Source organism: Cibotium barometz, chromosome 32, assembly GCF_041138505.1.
Source record: "Cibotium barometz isolate CiBa-2024 chromosome 32, ASM4113850v1, whole genome shotgun sequence".
NCBI lineage: Eukaryota > Viridiplantae > Streptophyta > Polypodiopsida > Cyatheales > Cibotiaceae > Cibotium > Cibotium barometz.
The window spans coordinates 30,783,224-30,804,807 of NC_141077.1; the positions used below are offsets into that span (position 1 = coordinate 30,783,224).

Consider the following 21,584-nt stretch of genomic DNA (forward strand, 5'->3'; position numbering starts at 1 on the left):
AATCACTGCTTGAAGAAAAAACGCAGAACTGTGTTGTGGTGAGAAACGCAGCTGTATGCACCATGGACCAGCAGCAACAGTAGTATGTAAAAAAATGCTGAAGAAGAGCTGCAGAAGAGCTCATTGAATTCAGCGGCACTAGTGAATGGGTTTCGCCAGTTTGTAGGCGACCAGTTCATATGCTTTGTGGGCGACTTGTTTCAGTCCAGCAGAAGGAGGCGAAACACCCAGTGTGGTGCTGTTCGTGTTCTGTCCAGCAGGAGGCGGTGAAGCACACAGTGTGGTGCTGTCCACGATCTGTTCAGCAGGAGGCGGCGAAACACGCAGTGTGGTGCAGTCCACGATCTGTCCAGCAGGAAGCGATGAAACGCTGAGGCAAAACACACACTGAGGTGAGGGTGCCCAGTCAACGTAGGTTGATGATTAATCAAGGGGGGGGAGCCTCATATTTATAGGAGGTGTTAGTTGGTCAGCAGAGGAGTCCGCTAGAATACCCGTTTTGGGTATATTTTCACACAGGCCGGCTGTCCCTGCTCAGCAGCGCGCCTCTGTCTCTCCTGCGGTCTGCCGCTTTTCACAAGAGAGAGGGGGCGTGAGAAAAGCTCTGTTCTGTCCTGCCATCCTGTCTGGCAGCCGCGTGCAGTCCAACACCTGTTTCCACGTGAGAAAGAAAGAAAGAAAGAAAGAAAGAAAGTTGTATTAACGTCTTCAAAAGGCCAAAATGACCTATGAGACCAAAAGGTTACATCATATCCATGAGGTACATCATCCTGGGTACAAAATAGTAATAAAGAAAGATAACAAAAAATCTAGAACTTTAAAATCTGATCTAGGTACATGAGCAGAGAGCTCTCATATCACCCTAATACATCCCTCATGGGCCGTTGTGACATGGTGCTCAAGGTGGTAAAACTGAGCTGGCGCGAGAAGGTCCTGCGATGATGGGAGATGATGGCCTAGATCTTCCTGTGGTGGCGTGGTTGTGGGCGAGGGCCATGGGGTCTGGGGCGTCGAGCTCTGCATAACTCAATGGCTGTGTCGAGTGTCACACCTCTCGGCCGAGCTCCTACACTAGCCTGTGGTCTGGGTATGATGGGTGGATCGGCCCTCGGAGTGCTGGTATGGAAGAAGTCGGTGAGAGCTCTCTGTGCTGGTCCTCGAGCAAGTACAGCTGATCTAGATCTCACTAAGGACTCCCTGTGTCTGCAGAGCTCTAGAAGAAAAAGTCCCAGGCATCTCTGATCCGGGAAGTCCATGATCTTGGAAAGTGGTCCGAACCTAGCTCGGAAGAGGCAGTGGAACCTCCCCCGAATCTCATAGTATACAGGGCATCGGCATATGTAATGGTCCTCTGTCTCGGGCTCTGTGTGACAGAGCTGGCATATCCTGTCCTCTAGTGTGGCCGCCCTAGGCCCATATCTGGCAGTCTCCACTCTCAATTGGTGGGACGAGGTGCGGACCTGGCCGATCGCACATCTCACCCCAAAGGATAGGTGTATGTCCATGTAGCATGGACGGATGATGAACCCATCCTCTGTCAGGCATAGGAGGTGATCTCTGTAGAAGGCCATCTTCATCCCCAGTGGACTAGGTGAACTCCATGTCCTCTGAGCATCTAGTTTGACAATGTCCTTCCTGATAACCCTGTTCCCCTCTGTGCGGCTGAGAGCAAATGACGGGGCCTCTATGCTGTACTGGAAGGGGGGGAGTGCCTCCATCTGCATACCGTGCATGCCAAACCAAGTGCCTGTGCATACCAGCACTCTGTATCTCCCTCAAGTGTCAACTGTCTCGAGGACTCCAACCAAGTGCCTGTGCATACCAGCACTCTGTATCTCCCTCAAGTGTCAACTGTCTCGAGGGCTAGCCGGGGGTATCTATGAAGTGGAAGCTCCCATAGCCTATGCCAGTATGTCACTGTCTGGAATAGAGCCGATCGCACATCTCACCCCAAAGGATAGGTGTATGTCCATGTAGCATGGACGGATGATGAACCCATCCTCTGTCAGACATAGGAGGTGATCTCTGCAGAAGGCCATCTTCATCCCCAGTGGACTAGGTGAACTCCATGTCCTCTGAGTATCCAGTTTGACAGTGTCCTTCCTGATAACCCTGTTCCGCTCTGTGCGGCTGAGAGCAAATGATGGGGCCTCTATGCTGTTCTGGAAGGGGGGGAGTGCCTCCATCTGCATACCGTGCATGCCAAACCAAGTGCCTACCTGTGCATACCAGCACTCTGTATCTCCCTCAAGTGTCAACTATCTCGAGGACTCCAGGGCTAGCCGGGGGTATCTATCAAGTGGAAGCTCCCATAGCCTATGCCAGTATGTCACTGTCAAGAATAGAGCCTCTGTCACTATCGGTGCAGTGCCCATCTCTACCTGCACAATCTCATGTGGCATTGATGGTTTACTCCTAATCATGCGTGAGATCATCGCCACTAGGGGCCTCTCCATCGGCTTCCACCCATCATATACCTCCTGTGTATCTGTCTCGGCCGGCTCTCTCCTCTGTCTCCTCCTGTGGTATAAGCTAGGACCCCAGATGGGGGCACCATAGATGGGGGCACCATACAGTAGTGTAGGTGTAACTAGCCAAAGCTTCGTCCTCGGCTCTTGAAACTGTATCTGTGAGCATTGCCTCTCTAGCGAGCCAAGGGCTGCATATCCCCTCGTCAATCTAGCGTCGGCCGCCTTCCGCATCAAGAACTGAGGTCCAGCAAAAGTGATCCCAGGGAATACATATGAGGTAACATACTCCACAGGCTCTCCATTGTATGTAAACTGTACTGCAGATCTAGTTATCCACTGTGAGGAGGTGTCAAAGATCACGACCTTGGTCTTTCCAAGGTTCACAGTAAGGTCCCGGTCCTTGCAAAAGGCCCGTAATGCATCCAAATGCCTCTGCAGCTGTCACCAGCCTGGACATTTCCCAGTCTGGAAGGGGTCTGGTGGACTCCAGGATGTTTAAATATTTGGAAAGTACAAGCTTTGGGAATGGGGGATTATCCTAGAATACAAAGGACCACACTCCTAAAATTTAGCCCGACTCCAATGGAAATTCTTTTCGCGTCATTACATCTGGAATTGAGCAGATACCAAGAGTTGGCAAAGTGTCTTTGGCAGAATGTCTACCAGTTGGGATATTTTTAGAGATAAAGTTTATGGAAGGACCCATCTCTTAGATTGGGACATGTGGCAAGAAAGTGGACCAAAGTGAGACAAGTGGCCTGACACTTGTTAGGAAATGGATCAAAGTGAGACAAGTGGCCTCACACTTGTCACTTCAGCTATTGTGTGGCTCTCCACTTGTCATTGTAGCCTTCTCTTGCCATTTTAGCTCATGGGAGGCCCAAATCTATAAATTGGAGCCCTCTCTCTTCATTAATGGAGGCTCTCTTGCTGCACACTAGCCTCTACCACCGTTGAAGGCTTCCCTAATGATGGCTACTCTCTTTCTCTCTCTCTTGAAGGCTGCCCATGAAGAATACCAGCTGTTGGGGACTGTTTTGGAGGCTTCCATGGCGAAGAAATACTAAAGGCAAGGGTATTCAATCATTTATTATGATTTCTAGCCATTGTATGTGTTGTACCAGCATTTGTACTTGCTGTACCAACCACCGTACTTGCTGTACCTACTGTACCAACCACCGTACCGTCTGTACCAACCACTGTACTTGCTGTACCAGCCACTGTACCAACTGTACCAGCCATTGTACCTGCTGTACCGGCTGAATGGAGAGTTGTACTTGCTTCCCTTTCTATTGCATGAAGACCCGTGGTTTTTGGGGAAGAATCAGTACCCACACGGAGGTATTTGGATTATATTGTTGGCTCGGCATTTCTACAGCCTATGTTCCGGCTTGGTTGCCTCGTGTTGGGCTGTGTTATGGCATTTGTATATGGATCATCCGGCATCTCCCGTGGGGAGAGTAAGGCCCTCAAAGCTTGTACATGATATTATTCTCCTTGGGTAATAAAATACTCCAAGGGGGGGGGTCGGCCCATTCCGGCCTCTATGCGGTGTCACTCGTGCAAGCTCCATTTTCAGCATTTGTGGATGTTTTGTCCAGCTTATGTTTTATGCAAAGTGATGATGGATGTGTGTTAAGGCTGTGGCCATGTTTAAGTGTTTTAATATGCATTGATGGTATCGACAAGTGTATCAAAGGCCCTAGTCCCCCGGGCACCCGCCGCGAGTTTCATTGGTATCAGAGCATAGGCTTTCTTGGAAGCGGAGGCTTCCTTCTATCAATAAGGAAGAGAAAAGATCTCAAGTGGGGACCACACTTACCATCATTGCTGTTAAGCATGGCCAGCCGCTTCATAGCTTATGAAGCAAGAGCATGAGGAGTAGACAGCTTGTTGATCTAAGGATTTATGAATTCACAAAATTTATCTTGGAAGTATGGAGTTGGCTTTATGTGCACACGTTTAGCACTCTTTCCATATGGATATTGTGGATTATATTATCAAGCTTACAGACAAGCTATATGGAGATATATCTCGGGATATCTTAAGGATATGGTGAGGAGATATTTCTTTTGGCTTCATGACCAACCTGGCAAAGAACAGCTAAGTATACTTTGAGTTTGCAAAGTTGGTGCTTTTGCTATTTACTATGAAGTGTTTTTGATGTTCACTAACCCTTGTATAACTATGCAAGGAGAAAGGTGTTGTTGTTTGCCTTGAGATGGTTTCAGGGAAACATTGTTTATGGCTCCATTTAATGGGATGAATTCTTTTCATGGCTCCCTTTATTGGGATGGATTATATCTATGGAGATTTCTTTCTTGGACGAGATTTATATAGATATTGGGCTTTACAAGCAATTTCTATGGACGAATCTGTCCGAGTTTATAGAGAAGAAATCTTTGGATATCTCATGGATATGATGCTTTTATGGATAAAGTCCACCTCTACTCCAAGGTGTGTGGTTAGCACAGAGTGGATGAGGCCTATCTGGAGGCTTTTCAGTTCCGGTTAACTGATTAAAAGTCGGGGGGAATGTCACAAACCCCTATATTCTAGGGACATGCGGATGCGTGTCAGGCCTAGAAACATGCGGATGCATGTATGTATTATACCTGGGCATGTGTATGGATCATATGAGTGGATGCATATGAGTCCAAGGACATGGCAGGACATTTGTGGACTTTCGGGCGGTGCCTGTGTGGATTCCGGCCATGCACACATGGTGTGTTATGATGGCAGGCGGAATATTTTCAAGTAGCAGAAATGCTTATGGAACTCCAGGTTATCTATGCCTGCGAGTGATTGTTTTATCTTGTTACTTGAGCCCACCTCTCATCCAAGGTGTGTGGTCAGAGTACCAACACGGAGTGCAAGTGGTAAAGTGGACATGACGGGACTTATGTCTATGCCAAGGGTCATGTGGACCGATGTCTTGTTGGCAGGAGACTTATTTTGTCTCGCCCATTTACTTGGGACATGATTATGATATCTGGACTTATGGGACTGTTTTGTCTCGCCCATTTACTTCGGACATGGATTATGATATCTGGACTTATGGGACTGTTTTTGTCTCACCCATTTATCTTGGGACATGATTTTGATATTGGTACTATGGAGACTTATTTAGTCTCACCCATTTCTTTGGGACATGGATTCTTCAGTTATATTGGATTTTTGAGACTGTCTTGCTCACCCAATCGATGGGACATGATTATATCTTGAATATATGGCTTGAAGCTTAAAGTTGCGGACAACTTTTAAGAAGCTGGGGAGGATGTCACCAGCCTGGACATTTCCCAGTCTGGAAGGGGTCTGGTGGACTCCAGGATGTTTAAATATTTGGAAAGTACAAGCTTTGGGAATGGGGGATTATCCTAGAATACAAAGGACCACACTCCTAAAATTTAGGAGAGTTGCTATTTTTGGCCCGACTCCAATGGAAATTTTGTTCGCGTCATTACATCTGGAATTGAGCAGATACCAAGAGTTGGCAAAGTGTCTTTGGCAGAATGTCTACCAGTTGGGATATTTTTAGAGATAAAGTTTATGGAAGGACCCATCTCTTAGATTGGGACATGTGGCAAGAAAGTGGACCAAAGTGAGACAAGTGGCCTGACACTTGTTAGGAAATGGATCAAAGTGAGACAAGTGGCCTCACACTTGTCACTTCAGCTATTGTGTGGCTCTCCACTTGTCATTGTAGCCTTCTCTTGCCATTTTAGCTCATGGGAGGCCCAAATCTATAAATTGTAGCCCTCTCTCTTCATTAATGGAGGCTCTGTTGCTGCACACTAGCCTCTACCACCGTTGAAGGCTTCCCTAATGATGGCTACTCTCTTTCTCTCTCTCTTGAAGGCTGCCCATGAAGAATACCAGCTGTGTTGGGGACTGTTTTGGAGGCTTCCATGGCGAAGAAATACTGAAGGCAAGGGTATTCAATCATTTATTATGATTTCTAGCCATTGTATGTGTTGTACCAGCATTTGTACTTGCTGTACCTGTTGCACCAGCCACCGTACTTGCTGTACCTGCTGTACCAGCCATCGTACTTGCTGTACCTACTGTACCAGCCACCGTACCAGCTGTACCAGCCATTGTACCTGCTGTACCAGCCACTATATCAGCTGTACCAGCCATTGTACCTGCTGTACCGGCTGAATGGAGAGTTGTACTTGCTTTACCCTTTCTAATGCATGAAGACCCGTGGTTTTTGGGGAAGAATCAGTACCCACACGGAGGTATTTGGATTATATTGTTGGCTCAGCATTTCTACAGCCTATGTTCCGGCTTGGTTGCCTCGTGTTGGGTTGTGTTATGGCATTTGTATATGGATCATCCGGCATCTCCCGTGGGGAGAGTAAGGCCCTCAAAGCTTGTACATGATATTATTCTCCTTGGGTAATAAAATACTCCAAGGGGGGGGGGGTCGACCCATTCCGGCCTGTATGCGGTGTCACTCGTGCAAGCTCCATTTTCAGCATTTGTGGATGTTTTGTCCAGCTTATGTTTTATGCAAAGTGATGATGGATATGTGTTAAGGTTGTGGCCATGTTTAAGTGTTTTAATATGCATTGATGGTATCGACAAGTGTATCAAAGGCCCTAGTCCCCCGGGCACCCGCCGCGAGTTTCAGCAGCCCCTTTGGTGAATCAGAAATAAGAACAATATCATCTGCATACAAGAGGATCGGTATCAAGACTCCTGCCAAATGTGCTCCTGGTCCTCCTTGTCTGTCTATGTAATCGGAGATCTCGTCAGTGTTAGACCAAATAGAGTAGGAGACAAGGGGTAGCCCTGCTTCACCCCGATAGTGCTGTGTATGATCTCTGAGTCACCTCCTGGAGCCCGTACTCTGCCTGTGAGACTGACTCATAGAGTGTAATGATCCCCGACAGCATCTCTGCTGGCACTCCCATATCCTCCAGTCTCTTGATCAGTCTGGCCCGTGGGACAGTATTTTTGCTCCTCAGCTGGTGGCCCCCATAGATGGCCAGCTGCAAGTGGGGAGGCAAGTAGCAGCAGATAGGTATGTTGCTGCCTTGGGGGCCGGTGGGGAAAGGGGCGCAGAGATGGAAGCAGCGAAGAGAGAGAAAGATGCGGGGGGCGGGTGGGGAAAGGGGCGCAGAGATGGAAGCAGTGAAGAGAAAGAAAGATGCGGGTGGCGGGTGGCGGGTGGGGAAGGGGCGCAGAGATGAAAGCAACGAAGAGAGAGAGATGCAGGGGGCGAGTGGCGGGTGGGGAAAGGGGCGCAGAGATGGAAGTAGCGAAGAGAAAGAAAGATGCAGGGGGCGGGTGGGGAAAGGGGCGCAGAGATGGAAGCAGTGAAGAGAAAGAAAGATGCAGGGGGCGGGTGGCGGGTGGGGAAAGGGGTGAGAGATGGAAGCAACGAAGAGAGAGAGATGCAGGGGGCGAGTGGCGGGTGGGGAAAGGGGCGCAGAGATGGAAGCAGAAAAAAAAGGACAAAATGAACATGAAATAAACTATGAAAGTACTGAGCTAGTGGGGGGGTGTGATGGATGGAGCACTACTGCTAGAGGCTCAGTATGCAACCTATATGCGTAGGGTATACAAGAATGCAATGCAGATCTGTCTAGCTCCAACCAGTACCATAATGGGGGTGTAATATGCGATACATAGGCGATGGCGAGGCAAAAATACCTCGGAGCATGATCTCTGGGTGTGTGTGTAAGTGAGCTAGCCGCTCTTGGATATGGTGCTGATGTCGAGCCCGTATCTTTGTGATCTCCCTCTGATATAGTCTGGGAGTCTGGTAGCCTGGTGCTCTCGGTCTCCATTTGGCTCGGAGGTCCGTAGTGCGCTGAAGTGTAACCCTCTGCTGTGTTAGGGTAGGCACTGGGATAGATCTCTGGAAGAAATGAGTGAGCTGGAGCTGTTGCACACCTCTCCCTGTGGTATGAGTCCGTATCAGTGTCTCTTTGTGGTGCTGTGTCTCTAGCAAGAACTGGCCAAATCTGCGCTAGTCTGTGGCACATATGGCTCACCCGAAATGCATTCATCTTCGATGGCCAATCGGGTATACAGGGCCATATTGGACGAATTCGGGGCTTGCTGTTGTGGCAGCTTTCGGCCATGGCTTCCGCGCATGTGATAGGCCGAGAGTTGGCTGCTTCTTGGATTCGGATCGTCCGCACAGTCCCATTGCGTGCATAGTTGATAGAGGATTTTTTCCTGGCGCATTGTCACTGCTCAGGAAATTGTATCAGTTGTCTGGACTGTCTGCTGTCTACTATTTCTGTCCCCCCCCCCCCCTTTTTCTAAGTTTGTTTGTGTTCTAGCCCAGCTGTTGGCCATGAGGCCCGTGTACATTACCTTTGCATAATATTACATTCTTACCTTAACGAAAAAAGAAAAGAGAAAAAAAAAGAAAAGAGAGAGAGAGAGAGAGAGAGAGAGAGAGAGAGAGAGAGAGAGAGAGAGAGTGAGTGAGTGTTAAATAAAAGAAAAGTGGAAGCCATGTAGGAAACCCCTACGTGCAGATATGGCGAGCCTAAGCATGTTGCTGATATAGATGTCCAAGGTGCCACTAGAAGTTATACAGTGTGTGCATGGAGCCAAGAGTACCTGATCTGGTGTCATATGTTGTCTTTTTTATCTCGGTGGCATGTCTTTCTCCCAGTATACGTCTAATTTGTGGCATAATGATGACGATGATGTGGTTAAGATTGCAGCAGCTCAACACAGGAAAACGAAAGATACATGTCTCAGGAGTTAGAATTGAGGAGCATACTTGGTGCTATCAGAATCTGGAAAAGGTGAGTGTATGGCTAGGATACGTTTCTATCTGGACAATCTGTGAGATGCTCTATGTCGGATCAAGGGACAAAATGAGAGGAAATTACTCTTTTCATTAGGTGTGTGAGTCGTGTCAAGAGGAAGCTCAAGCAAAAGCAAAATACAGATACTATTGCAAATTGTAATGGGGTAATCCAATCTTTCAAAATAGAGAATGAAAGCACCCATATTGGGTCTTAACTGTTTTGCGCCTCCCAATGCGGAGTATCTGATTCTTTATCAGGAGTATAAAAGAGAGTAAACTGTCTGTGACTCACTGTGGCTGGGAGCATTATTCAAACACTGCGGTCTACTGCTGTAAATGATGAGATCGTCTCAAAGATCTGCTACTGCTGCGAAGGCAGCGCAAATTGCTTTGCAGCCTCTGGGCTGCTCAGAGCCTATGGCAGGTGGTGGGTTTTATTGTGGTTCTAATTGCTGCTCAGCCAGCTTAATAAGTGCTCTGAAAATTACCCCTCTTTGGTCATGTCCTCTGCGTGTCCTTATAGCCTACTTCTGAAAATTCATGGAAGCTGGCTGCAGCTGTCACAGGGCATGCACAAGTTTTCCCAGGACATCTACCTCAGGTAGTTGATGCTCAAACTGGTGCGTCATGTCCACGACGGTTACTGCTAAGCAAGGCATAAGGATTGGTGGGAGCTGAAGATGGTTATTCCCAGGTGTGCTCATTTCTACACATCCGAAACGTGCTATTTTATTATTTTACGGGCACATCATATCTCAGGTGCCAATGTCACTTATTACAGGCACACGAGTACTCATGATATTACCTGAACTCACCTCACGATAGCCCAATAAGTAACCTCGTTCCTTTCCTTCCGTCAGTTTTCCTTCTAGCTGACAAAGTAGCTACACAAGGGTGGTCATGCTTGTATGTTTTATGTTCAGGCTATGAAGTCATAACAGTTGGAGGATCAATGGAAGGACCTTTTCTTGGAAAAAAGAGAAAAAAAAAGAAAAAGAACATTTGGAGGATCTAGAGGCAAACACAAAGCAGATTTTGGACTAGTATGGACATCTCTTCAATACCAGCTGAGTTATCAATGTCCCTGACCAAGGACCAGCGTCTTGAGCTTATCCCCCGGTGCAGAGCCTCGATCACAAGCTCCTTCCCTGATGAGTGGCCCAGAGTTATAGGTCAAGCAACAACTGAAGGAAATAATGGCCAAAGGATTGGTCCATCTGAGCTCCTCACCAGCTCCACTCCTCTTGGTCTCAAGGAAGAGGATGGGAGTATGCATCTATGTGTGGACTATTGGGCATTGAACAAGCTCACCATTAGGAACAAGTTCCTGCTACCTTGCATTGATCACTTGTTGGATCAGCTCGTAGGTGCAAAGTGGTTTAGCAAGTTGGATCTGAAGTTTGAATACCATCAAGTTCACATTGCTCTAGACAACATTCAGAAGACAACTTTGTGGCCTTCGTTAAGATTTGTTTGAGTTCCTTGTGATGCCTTTTGGGTTGACGAATACCCAGCTGTGTTTAGCATGAAGATGCTCCAAATAGGAATATTTATGATCATGTTCCTCAATGACATCCTGGTCTTCAGCAGAAGCAAGGACTTGCATGGTGGTTGTTAGGACCACATACCTAGGAACCCTACGATAACCCGCATCGAATCCATGTGTTTGCCCCGTCGCAACTTTGTAAGAAGAAGTGCAAATAGCTCATAGAAGAGTAGTTGTAAGCTTATGCTCCTAGTCTGATCTATCCACTGTTTTAGTTAAGATAGCACATAATGTGTTATTGGTGCTTTCGGCTGGTCCGATTGCTTACGGGTAGTAAGGCAATGAATTTTTATGCATGATCAAAAACTCTGATTGTAAGTGAATGGCGATATCATTGATAAAATGGGATCCTTTATCACTTACTAATTTCAAATCTTGAAATAATGTTTTTATATAAAAACTTAGTGGTTGGCTTGGCACAAAACGGCTAGTTTCAATCGACGCACAGTGAAGAGGTCCTGAGGGGGAGTATCCTGTAGATAGCTAGTACCATAGGACTGAGTGGCCATAGGACTGAGTATATATATATATATAAGCTTGTGCGTAAAGCACAGTGAGCAGTTGTTTGTTCAGATTTCAGCCAGCTTTTGTAGTGTATTGAGCGGGGGGCGGTGGGGATGACCGAGTGCATGTGTTTTGAGATTGAACGCTCTAGTGTTAATTGCTGTCTAAACGGCTCAGTGCATGATCTGCTCATGTTAAGACATACCCTTTCACAAAGGTGCCTAACATAAATTATCAAACTGCTCATTTTGAGAAATTTATGTGATGCTGAACAGGTTATATATCAGTCGTCAGAAATTGCTGAAGAAGTCTGGTTAAGCTTTATGATTGCCTTGGTTTATTGTTTCTTGCTAACAATTATGTAACATGTGAAGCGATTTCTTCCTAATTTCTGTCACCTCAGCTGATGTATTCAACGTTTATGCTGTAATAGAATGCCCCATTGACAGAGAAACAAAAAACAGCTGTTGCAGCTCTTGCACAAGCCTTTGCTGAGCGACCAATTCCATCTCATGTAAGTTTTCTTTACCATCTTAGAGTCTTAGAAATGGTCATAAAGCATCATGCCTGTGTACTGTGCAGGAATGTAGTTAAAGACTCATTGTGATCCTTGTAACTTAGAGGCTAATGTATGACGTGCAAATTTAGCTATCATGTAAAGCATGATGGATGGGATGGCCTACATAACCGTAGAAGAGCTGTCTTGCAAAGAAATTTACACAAATAGAAGCCCATACAAGTCCTACCGAATCAGAAGTGAGAGGTAGGCTTTGGGGGGTTGGGGAGGGCGGGGTGGGGGGGCGCTTCTTGCATGCAGTAACTTTTAAAGAGTGAAATTTGCACTATGCTACACAGCCTTTAGGCTCATACTTTCAATAGATTGATGTTCATATATGCCTTGCTATGCTTTGAATGTGTTTCACAGGTAGAAGAGTCCACAAATGGTCACTTTTCTGATGCTAGTTTTCCTTTGGACGAGTCTTCACATCATAGTTCTTTCCCTACTGACGCGGTTTTGCTCAACAGTCATCAGGTTTGAGTTGCAGAAGACCCTAATCAAATGACTAAAGTTTCATATGCTGTGTGTTACCTAGTATTTTAAGTTTCATATGCTGCGTGTCACCTAGTATTTTAAGTTTCCCATTTCAGAACCTTTTGGTGAAATGTGAGCTAGCTGTTCCATTCAAGCTTTGAGATTTTGCAGCTGCTTGTAAGTTGTATTATGTAATGTATTTTTCTTTCTAATGCTGGTTATGGACCCTTAAGCCTTGGAACATGGAAAACTGTTTGAAAAGTGTCTCCTTTTTTTGAAATGACCTTTTTATGGAAATGATTTCATCCTCACGTTCATGTCATTCTATTGGCATCTTTCAAGTTCGTTCTCAAGTCATCCTTGAACAGCTTGAGCTTTTACTTTGATGGGCGACTATGGAGCAGACGAGGTGGCTGAGGATGTTGATCAGATGCTGTGGCTCAATAGAAGCAGGTTAGGGAAGCCGATAAGCATGGACAGGATTTCCAAGACCTTTCCCATAGTGTCATACTACCCATACACGATTCCAAAAGCGGAATCTCCTGTTGCTGCCGTCTCTGGCAGGTTAGGGAAGGTGGAGATCGGGCTCGGAAAAGATCCAGAACAGGGTCTCCTCTAATCAATCCCGAACAAGTGTCCCTAAGATCTCGAAGCTGTAATCTTACGTAATGTCGTGTGATCAATTATTCGATATGCTCAGGATCGCCGCACATTGTTTCTAGTTCGGAGAGAGACACGATCGCCTCTCCCTTCTCCAAAATCGATAGATACTGCTCCCTTACCTCAGAGGCAAATTTTGCCATATACCCAGCCCTAACCATGGGAAGGTTTCAGAACTGAGCAAACCAAAGTTCCCAAGGCAGAGGTAAAACACCTGCTGGGGATGTTAGAACCAACCAGTGCTGTTTTCACTTTGAGGAGGAAGGTAGCCTTCTACCGAGAGAGCACCTCACACGAAGCCCAGCTCCGCAAAGTCCAGCTAATTCCAAGAGGGTTACCTTTCAGAACTCCGAGAATCTACGGAACAAGGGAACGATCTGAGAGGTCAATCTTGTATATTACCTTAACACTTATAGTAATGCCTTTGGGTGTCCCCCTGGGTTTTTCCTCTTTGCGTTGGCCACCTCAATTGCTGGTTAATTCCTCTAGACTCCCTATTTGTGCACTTGTCGCTATGGGAATCCCATTATATATAGGGTATGTAACACTTCTTTCTCCTTAGAAACGTTTATGTCCTCAGAAAGAACATCAGGAAATTTCTTCGTTAAGCTGTTTAGCTTCCCCCTTGTTGAGCTTTCGTTTGGCCGATCCTTACCATGTGAAAGACTAGATGGCCATATAACCTCAACATCATTATCTAGCAGATTAGTACGAGCATGAAAAATTGGATTTCGTGCTACTGTCATAGCCCTCTGACTGTTAGTGAGAATTGGTGTGGCTAACTTTTGTACACAACGATCTGCTAAAAGTTTCCTAAGCCATACACACTCAACTATAGCTGATGCTGCCGGTATTCAGCTTTACAACTTGAAGTGGCCACTATCGGTTGCGTCTTGGTCAACCAAGAAATGCATGAATTGCTCAAAATAAAGCAATTTCCACTAGTGGACACCGTGGTGTCATAACAACCAGACCGATCGGAATCACGGAAAGCATGCAACGAAATATCACCCCCCTTGGCATAAAGCAATCCAAGAGATTGGGTGCCTTGTAAGCAGTAGAGTGTGCGTAAATCTGCTCAACTGTGACTCGTGAGACCCCATACTGAATGTCCGGTCTCATATTGCATAGATAAATCAAGTACCCAACAGCGTGGCTGTAGATAATGACATCAAATGGCTCACTTGGATCCTAGAGGTTGAGCCTAGCACCCCTCTCACCGGGCGTTGCAATAGTGCTTGCAATCTTCAAGAGTGAACCTCTTTAGCAACCCTCGAATGTACTTGGATTCCAATACACTAAAAAATTGAATGCTCAAGTAATAATGCAATAGACCGAGATTTGTCATCTCAAATGACGCATGTAATTCAGCTTTGAAATGATCATCATTAGGCACATGAGCAACATGTTATTCACATATATCATCAAATCCTCTTCATCCTTCCAAACATAGAGGGTACTCTTAATCGGACTATTTTGAAACTTGTGAGCAATCAATTATGCATGTATCTTCTCGTACCAAGGAAGATGAACGAAGGCAAGCCAAAACAACCGCAGTCTAGTACCAAACCCCAATAGTAGCAATCTGCTTTGCAACCGGGGAAGGGTACTCCGTCTTCTAAAGACGCTAAGAAAGACATTAGTTCTAGCTCAAGTCCAGGGGGTAAGAAGGATAAGGAATCCAAACCTAAGAAAACCCTTGAGGAAAAGGCTAAAGCAGGCATCACTGGAGGCTATCTTCCTCCAGAGGAGCAAAGAAAGTACCAGACAGAGAACTGTTGTTTCTTCTGTCATACATTGGGGCATGGTAGAGATTCCTAAAAATTTGGTAAAATTGCGATTGTGATTTGAAATGAATGGCGCTCTAGCTACTTCCACCAACGCAATTCAGCTCTTACCTACTATGTATCCTATGCCATCCATGGTATTTGATGCTAAGTAGGAGGGTGAGGGTGAGGGTGAGGCTGCACAGAAAAGCCTGATCCGAGCTTATGGCTCTGTCAAGGGCCGCCAGTTTGTGCCGCTAGTTTGTAGTCCTTTTTGACATGGGCAGTTCCGAGGACACCATCTCTCCCCAGTTGGCTACCAAAATGAGTTGTACATTAGTGCCCTATCATTTGGATGTGGATGGGTTTACACCTCGTCTCCGCACCCACATATCTCAAAAGGCACAACTGTTTTCTTTTCAGGTTCAAAAGGCCTCATTCTAGCGAGATTTCATTCTCTCGCCTCTTTTGGGTGTGACACGATTTAGGAATCCAATGGTTTTGCTAGTATGAATCTATTCTCGATTGGGGGCAGGACACTTTTACTATCTGGAAGGGTTTTCCTGAGCTTGTCATGATTCGTAGGGATTGGAGCATTCTTAGCATTCCTTTGATTTCTCTGTCAAAATACGCAGCGGAGATGATAACCAAATCTGAGACCACAAGAGCAGGTAGGGTACAGAAAATAGACAGCACGAGAGAAGGAGAGAGATAGTCGTGTAACTCTTCTCTATACACAAGATCCCGAATCTGAAAACTGGATACAATGATGTGGGGGCCATGGGGCCATTTTATATGGCCCCATACATGCAGTCGGCCTGTGAAAAAACAGCCGACTTGGCCTACATGTCCACGACCAGCCCACTCCAGCAGTCGGCCAGTATGCAGGAGAGGTCGGGGACCACACAGGGAAGTCGGCCGGCATCCAGATCATCCGACCAGCAGTCGGCCACCATCTGGATCAGCCGGGGTGCAGAAAAATGCCTCCCACACCATGGGAAAAATAGGGAAAAATGGGGAAAAAATACGGGGAGTGAGGAAAAATGAGAAAACAGCTATACTTCTAACACCCCCTCTCAGCTCCTGACTGGGAAATCAAACCTAGGGTGCTGGAGTGCCGCTTGAGCATAGCCTGAGGTAGAGACTTCGTGAAGAGGTCCGCCGCATTGTCCTCCGTCGAACAATAAAGTAGCAAGATGTCACCAGCCAAGATCTTCTCACATACAAAGTGATACTATATCTCTATGTGCTTGGTCCGGGCATGGAAGACTGGGTTCCGAGCAATAGCTATACAACTCTGGTTATCACATTGGATGACTGTGGGCTCCTTCTGTGGAAACCCAATCTCGCCTAGCAGGCTCCGCAGCCACACAACCTCGCAAGCAGCACCACAAGCAGCCCAGTACTCTGCCTCTGTCGAAGATAGGGCAATAGTTGGCTGCCTCTTACTGCTCCAAGAAACTGCTCCTGAGCCGAGGGTAAAACTGTAATCTGAAGTAGATCTCCTTGTGTCTGGATCTCCTCCCCAATCTGAGTCACTCCAACCTTGGAGTCTGACTCCATCCCTTCTTGTGTAAAAGAGTCCTAGATCCTTCGTACTCTGCAAATACCGCAAGATCCGCAATCCTGCGTCCCAATGAGACTTCAATGGCGTCTGCATAAAAGAGCTCAACAACCCCACAGAGAAGCTCAAGTCCAATCTGGTGTTCAGCAACCAGATCAATGAACCAACCAACTTCCGATACTGCGAGGCATCAACTGGCTCACAAGGATCATTAACAGTTAACTTTGTGTTTGGGTCCATCGGCGAAGTAATAGGCTTGCAGTTCTCCATCCCAAAGGCCTCAAGCAACTCATGAACATACCGCTGCTGAGAGACAACCCCCTCTGGATCTACCAGATCTCCAATCCCAAAAAGAAGTGGAGTAAGCCTAGGTCGGTCATCTCAAACTCCTTTGACAAGGCAGCCTTCGTCGCGCCAATGTGCTCCACATGACCGCTGGTGAGAATGAGATCATCCACATAAAGGATGATAATCGTAACCATGCCGCGTTCCTGAAAGAGATACAGGTTGGGATTTGCAACCGATCTTTGAAAACCAGTCCGAACAAAGAAGGAATCAATCTTCTGATTCCAAGCCCTGGGAGCCTGCTTAAGACCATACAAGGCCTTATGTAACCTATAAACCATCCCTTCTGATCCTGGAACAACAAAGCCTGGAGGCTGCTCAACATACACCTCCTCCTGCAGGTCACCATTAAGGAACGCAGATTTTACATCCATCTGATACACTGGCCACCTCTGAGAAGAAGGAAGGGCAAGAACGGTCCGAATCGTGGTCATCCGTGCTGTCGGTGCAAAGGTATCCTTGTAGTCGATGCCTGGCCGCTGAGCATAACCTTTAGCCACAAGTCTGGCTTTGTGTTTGTCCACCGACCCCTCTCACGCATATTTGGTCTTAAAGACCCATTTGACACCAATGACTGACCGTTTCGACGGCCTCGGAACCAACTCCCATGTTTTGTTCTTCTTGATGGCATCAAGTTCCACCTGCATGGCTTTCCTTCGAATCCTGTGAAAGGGCTTCCTTAACAGAAGTGGGCTTCTTGTCCCGCATAATACGAGACATCAAAGCATAGTTTACCTGAAGGAGCTCCGCTGTATTGCTTTTGTCGCGGACTTTGTGCAATCTTCGAGGGCCGTCCTCTATGGTCCACTCGGAGGGTAGCTCCGTGACACCTGACTCCCGAAGGGTGTCCAACAACCACCTAGGTACTCGAACAGATCGCGGAGCCTCCTGCCGTTGCAGGGGCTCTACTCCAGCTGCGGGCTCAACCTCCTGTACTGACTGAGGTTGATCAACTGGAACAATAGTCTGGGAATCAACATCAGACTCTTCTGGATCTCCAAGAAGTGGCAGCTCCTCGACAGTGGATACTGGAACATGCTCATCAAAGACCACATCCCGGCTGACAACAATCTCATTCCTCTCTGGATCATACAATCTGTATCCCTTGGAAAGAGAATTATACCCCACAAATATAAGCTTGCGGGATTTGGAGTCAAGCTTCCCCCTCTGCTTCTTCAGAATATGTACATACGCATCACTCCCGAAAACACGGAAGTGCGAGACATCATGTTTCCTGCCAAAGTATGCCTCAAACGGAGTCTTATTAGGTACTGAAGTCGTTGGAGACCGGTTGACGGTATGGACAGTCGTTGCCACAGCCTCTCCCCAAAGTGGACGAGGAAGATCACGATGCTCCAGCATGGTCCTTGCCATCTCCACTACAGTCCTGTTTTTGCGTTCTACAACTCCATTCTCTGAAGGCGATCCTGTATTGGCCAGTTCCCTCTTGATGCCATGATCTGCACAAAATTTGAGAAATACATTCGAGGAGAATTCACCCCCTTTGTCAGCCCTGAGAGTCTTTACCTGCAATCCAGACTCTTTTTCCACCATCACGTGCCAATCCTTGAACCGTGCAAAAGCTTAGTCCTTCTGTGAAAGAAAGTAGACCCACGTGAATCTGGTACAGTCATCAACAAGCAGCATGAAATAGAGAGATCCTCCCAATGATGGTGTCTGCTGAGGTCCACACAAGTCAGTGTGAATCAACTCCAATGGTTTTGAAGCCCGCGTGGAAGCCTGCTTCGGAAAGGATTTCCTGTGCTGCTTACCACGTATGCAAGAACTGCAACGTCCTTGCCTGCTGCCAACATCTGGCAAGCCAACCACCATCTGGTCCCGGAAAGCTCGCCGTAGTGCATCCACATTTAAGTGGCCAAAACAAAAGTGCCACAGATCTCCGACCTGAGAACCTGTCAATGAGGAGAGTGTAGAGAGCTTGTAGATACCATTCTCCACACCGCCTTCCCAAACAACCTGGCCAGTCTCACGGTCCCGTAGAGCAATTGAATGCTCCTCAAATTCCACCCGAAAGCCAGTCTTGCATACTTCATGCACTGATAGAAGATGAAAACCAAGAGCAGGGACGTAAAGAACACGCTTGCCCCCCTTGCCGTTGGGAATAATTTCCATCCGGCCCTCACTGTGTATCGGAATGGTGGAGTTGTCGCCAATGAAAATGTGACCTGACTGCCGTTTCAGATCCAAAAAGAAGTCACGGGACGGAGTCATGTGCCTGGAAGCACCATTGTCAAGAATCCATTCCCGAGTATCCTTCGCGGTGAAGCCAATTGCCTCCTCGCTCGAAGACGATGAAGCATCGGAGTCCATCATCTCTAAGTGCATAAATGCAGGAGTTTTTGCAGCTGAAGAATCAGCACTCTTCCCAGTCCGCTTAGGACACTTCCTCCAATAGTGGCCTTTCTTGCCACAATCATTGCAGGACCGCTCGGCCTCAGTTTCTCTCGTTCTGTGTCAGGCTTATTCTCAGAAGACTTCTCCGGTGAAGCCTTCCCTTTGCCCTTCTTGTTATTCCGGCCTTTCAGCTGTTGGCCAGTTAAGGCCTCCGAACCTCCGCTGTGAGGAGGGTTCATGAAACGTTCCTCTTGGTCCAAGACCATGGGCACAAGCTCCTCCCAGGTGATGGTGCTGAGCCTGCCACTAGTAATCAAAGAGGAGTAGGAAGCGGAATACTGAGCAGGCAAGTGGGACAGCAAAGTAATGGCCATATCTTCTGATGATATCTCCTTCCCAGCCTGGAGGACTTCTTGCTGAAGGGCCTGCAGCTTGTTAATGTGCTCCTGCATCGTCGACGACTTTGCAAGGTTCATAACCCGCATCTGCACTTCCAAGGAAATCCTCTTCATGGGCGATATCTGTTATAAAGAGAAGCCAAGTGCTGCCATATGCCTCTGGCCAGCGTCATATGCTTTACGTGATTGATTACTTGTGGTGTGCAGTTGAGGAAGATAAATGACCGGACCCTGGCGTTGACACGATCCCACATCTGTGCCTGTGCCTCGCGGTCCTTCTTCATTGACAGTAACTCCCCTTCCTCTGCTTCCGGCCGTGGAACCCCGATAACTATGAAATTAGCAAGGTCATATGACTCCAGCACAGACTCCATCATAACCTTCTAGATGCCGTAATTGTTCCCGTCCAACTGACGGTCCACTGGGAATGTGGGGAGAGTTGGGATCTTCACATGCTTCTCAGCCAGCTCTAACAAATCTGCTATCGCGGGGATGTAACTGAAAAGGGTGGGTGGATGGGAAACAAAAATTTTAAACTTGCAAGTGGCTGTCTAGCAACTTAGCCCGCCTTCCTCTTGCTACTTCTCTTCCCGAACAGTCCCTAACAGTCCACCAATCAGCAACGCAACAATCCCCCTCTTGCTCAGAAAACTCCCAAGATCTTCAAGAGCCTAGGGCTCTGATACCATGTCGAAATACGCAGCGGAGATGATAACCAAATCTGAGACCACAAGAGCAAGTAGAGTGCAGAAAATAGACAGCACAAGAGAAGGAGAGAGATAGGCGTGTAACTCTTCTCTATACACAAGATCCCGAATCTGAAAACTGGATACAATGATGTGGGGGCCATGGGGCCATTTTATATGGCCCCATACATGTAGTCGGCCTGTGAAAAAACAGCCGACTTGGCCTACATGTCCACGACCAGCCCACTCCAGCAGTCGGCCAGCTGCTCAGAGTCGGCCAGCATCCAGATCATCCGACCAGCAGTCGGCCACCATCTGGATCAGCCGGGGTGCAGAAAACTGCCTCCCACACCATGGGAAAAATAGGAAAAAATGGGGAAAAAATACGGGGAGTGAGGAAAAATGAGAAAACACCTATACATGGCGGGCACACCCACAACAGAGGCCCTGGTGTCTGATAAAGACAGGAGATGACTTCTAACATTCTCATCTCTAGGCCCGACGAGCTATCTGCAAGGGAGAGGAAGGAGCATTGATTTATATTCGTGCTCAGACAGTTTCTACCTCATCGATAGCGGCTGTCTCATCTTCATCTTCAGTTCCTCAGTTGGCAGACCTTCTGTCTTGACACTACGACATTATGCTTTGGGACGATCTCCCACCTAGTCTCCCACCCTCTCGTCCTGAGGATCATCATATCGATTTGGTCCCTGGGGTAGAACCTCCTAGCAAGTTTCCCTATCGTCTTTCCAAGACTTTAGAGGGCGAGCTAGAAAAGCAGTTATCGGAGCTTCTCCGAGCCGGATTCATTCGGCCATCTTCCTCACCATTTGCTCCACCCATCCTATTTGTCCAAAAGAAGGACAAGTCTGCATGCCTTTGTGTAGATTATAGGGCATTAAACAAACTCACCATCAAGAATAAGTTTCCTATGCCCAGGATTTAGTACATTTTGGAGCGTTTAGACGGTGCAAATTTTTTCACTAAGATCGATCTCAAAAGTGGTTACCATCAGGTCCGCATTTTTGAAGTTGACATTCCAAAAACAACTTTTTGGACAGAGCGTGGTCACTACGAGCTCGTAGTCATGCCGTTTGGGCTAACCAACGCACCGGCAACCTTCAATAAAATGATGTCCAGGATTTTCGCAGTACTCATTGGTAAGTGCGTTTTCATATTTTGTCACATGTACCCATGCACTGTGGTACACGGTGACAAAGTGGCTCATCAACAGTACAAGAATCATGTACAGAAGTAATACCTTTTAGGATATTTTGTTGTATGCCGTGACCCCTTTGTGAGCCCCACTCTGGGACACGTCAGGCACAAGCTACGTAGGTTAGTCTCTCAGCCATAGAGGTTAGTGTTAGGTCAGTCCTCTTAACCCACTGTGGAGAATTCAGCAAGTGTTCATCATATAGGTGCATGTAGATGTCAGCCATACCCTTAGCCACTCAATAAGACCAGGTGGAAGC

At 47.1% G+C, this 21,584-nt stretch overlaps 1 protein-coding gene and 1 long non-coding RNA gene across 7 annotated transcripts in view; both read left to right on the plus strand.

Annotated features, from left to right (window-relative positions):
* The window catches only part of LOC147620079 (sec34-like family protein), a 114,987-nt gene that overhangs the window by 15,693 nt on the left and 77,710 nt on the right, over positions 1-21,584 (plus strand). For 4 of the 6 annotated variants that reach the window (XM_086772246.1, XM_086772247.1, XM_086772250.1 and 1 more), the window contains exons 2-3: positions 11,736-11,816; positions 12,228-12,335. The exons of 1 other annotated variant lie outside the window; for it this stretch is intronic. In XM_086772246.1, the coding sequence (XP_086628372.1) occupies positions 11,736-11,816; positions 12,228-12,335 (189 nt within the window). The remainder of the gene's footprint in view (positions 1-11,735; positions 11,817-12,227; positions 12,336-21,584) is intronic. One more of the 6 variants, XM_086772248.1, reaches the window with a different exon arrangement.
* Positions 9,141-9,946, plus strand: LOC147620080 (uncharacterized). Its single transcript, XR_015261744.1, has 4 exons — positions 9,141-9,247; positions 9,347-9,416; positions 9,511-9,676; positions 9,810-9,946. It is a non-coding gene; the product is annotated as an uncharacterized LOC147620080 (long non-coding RNA).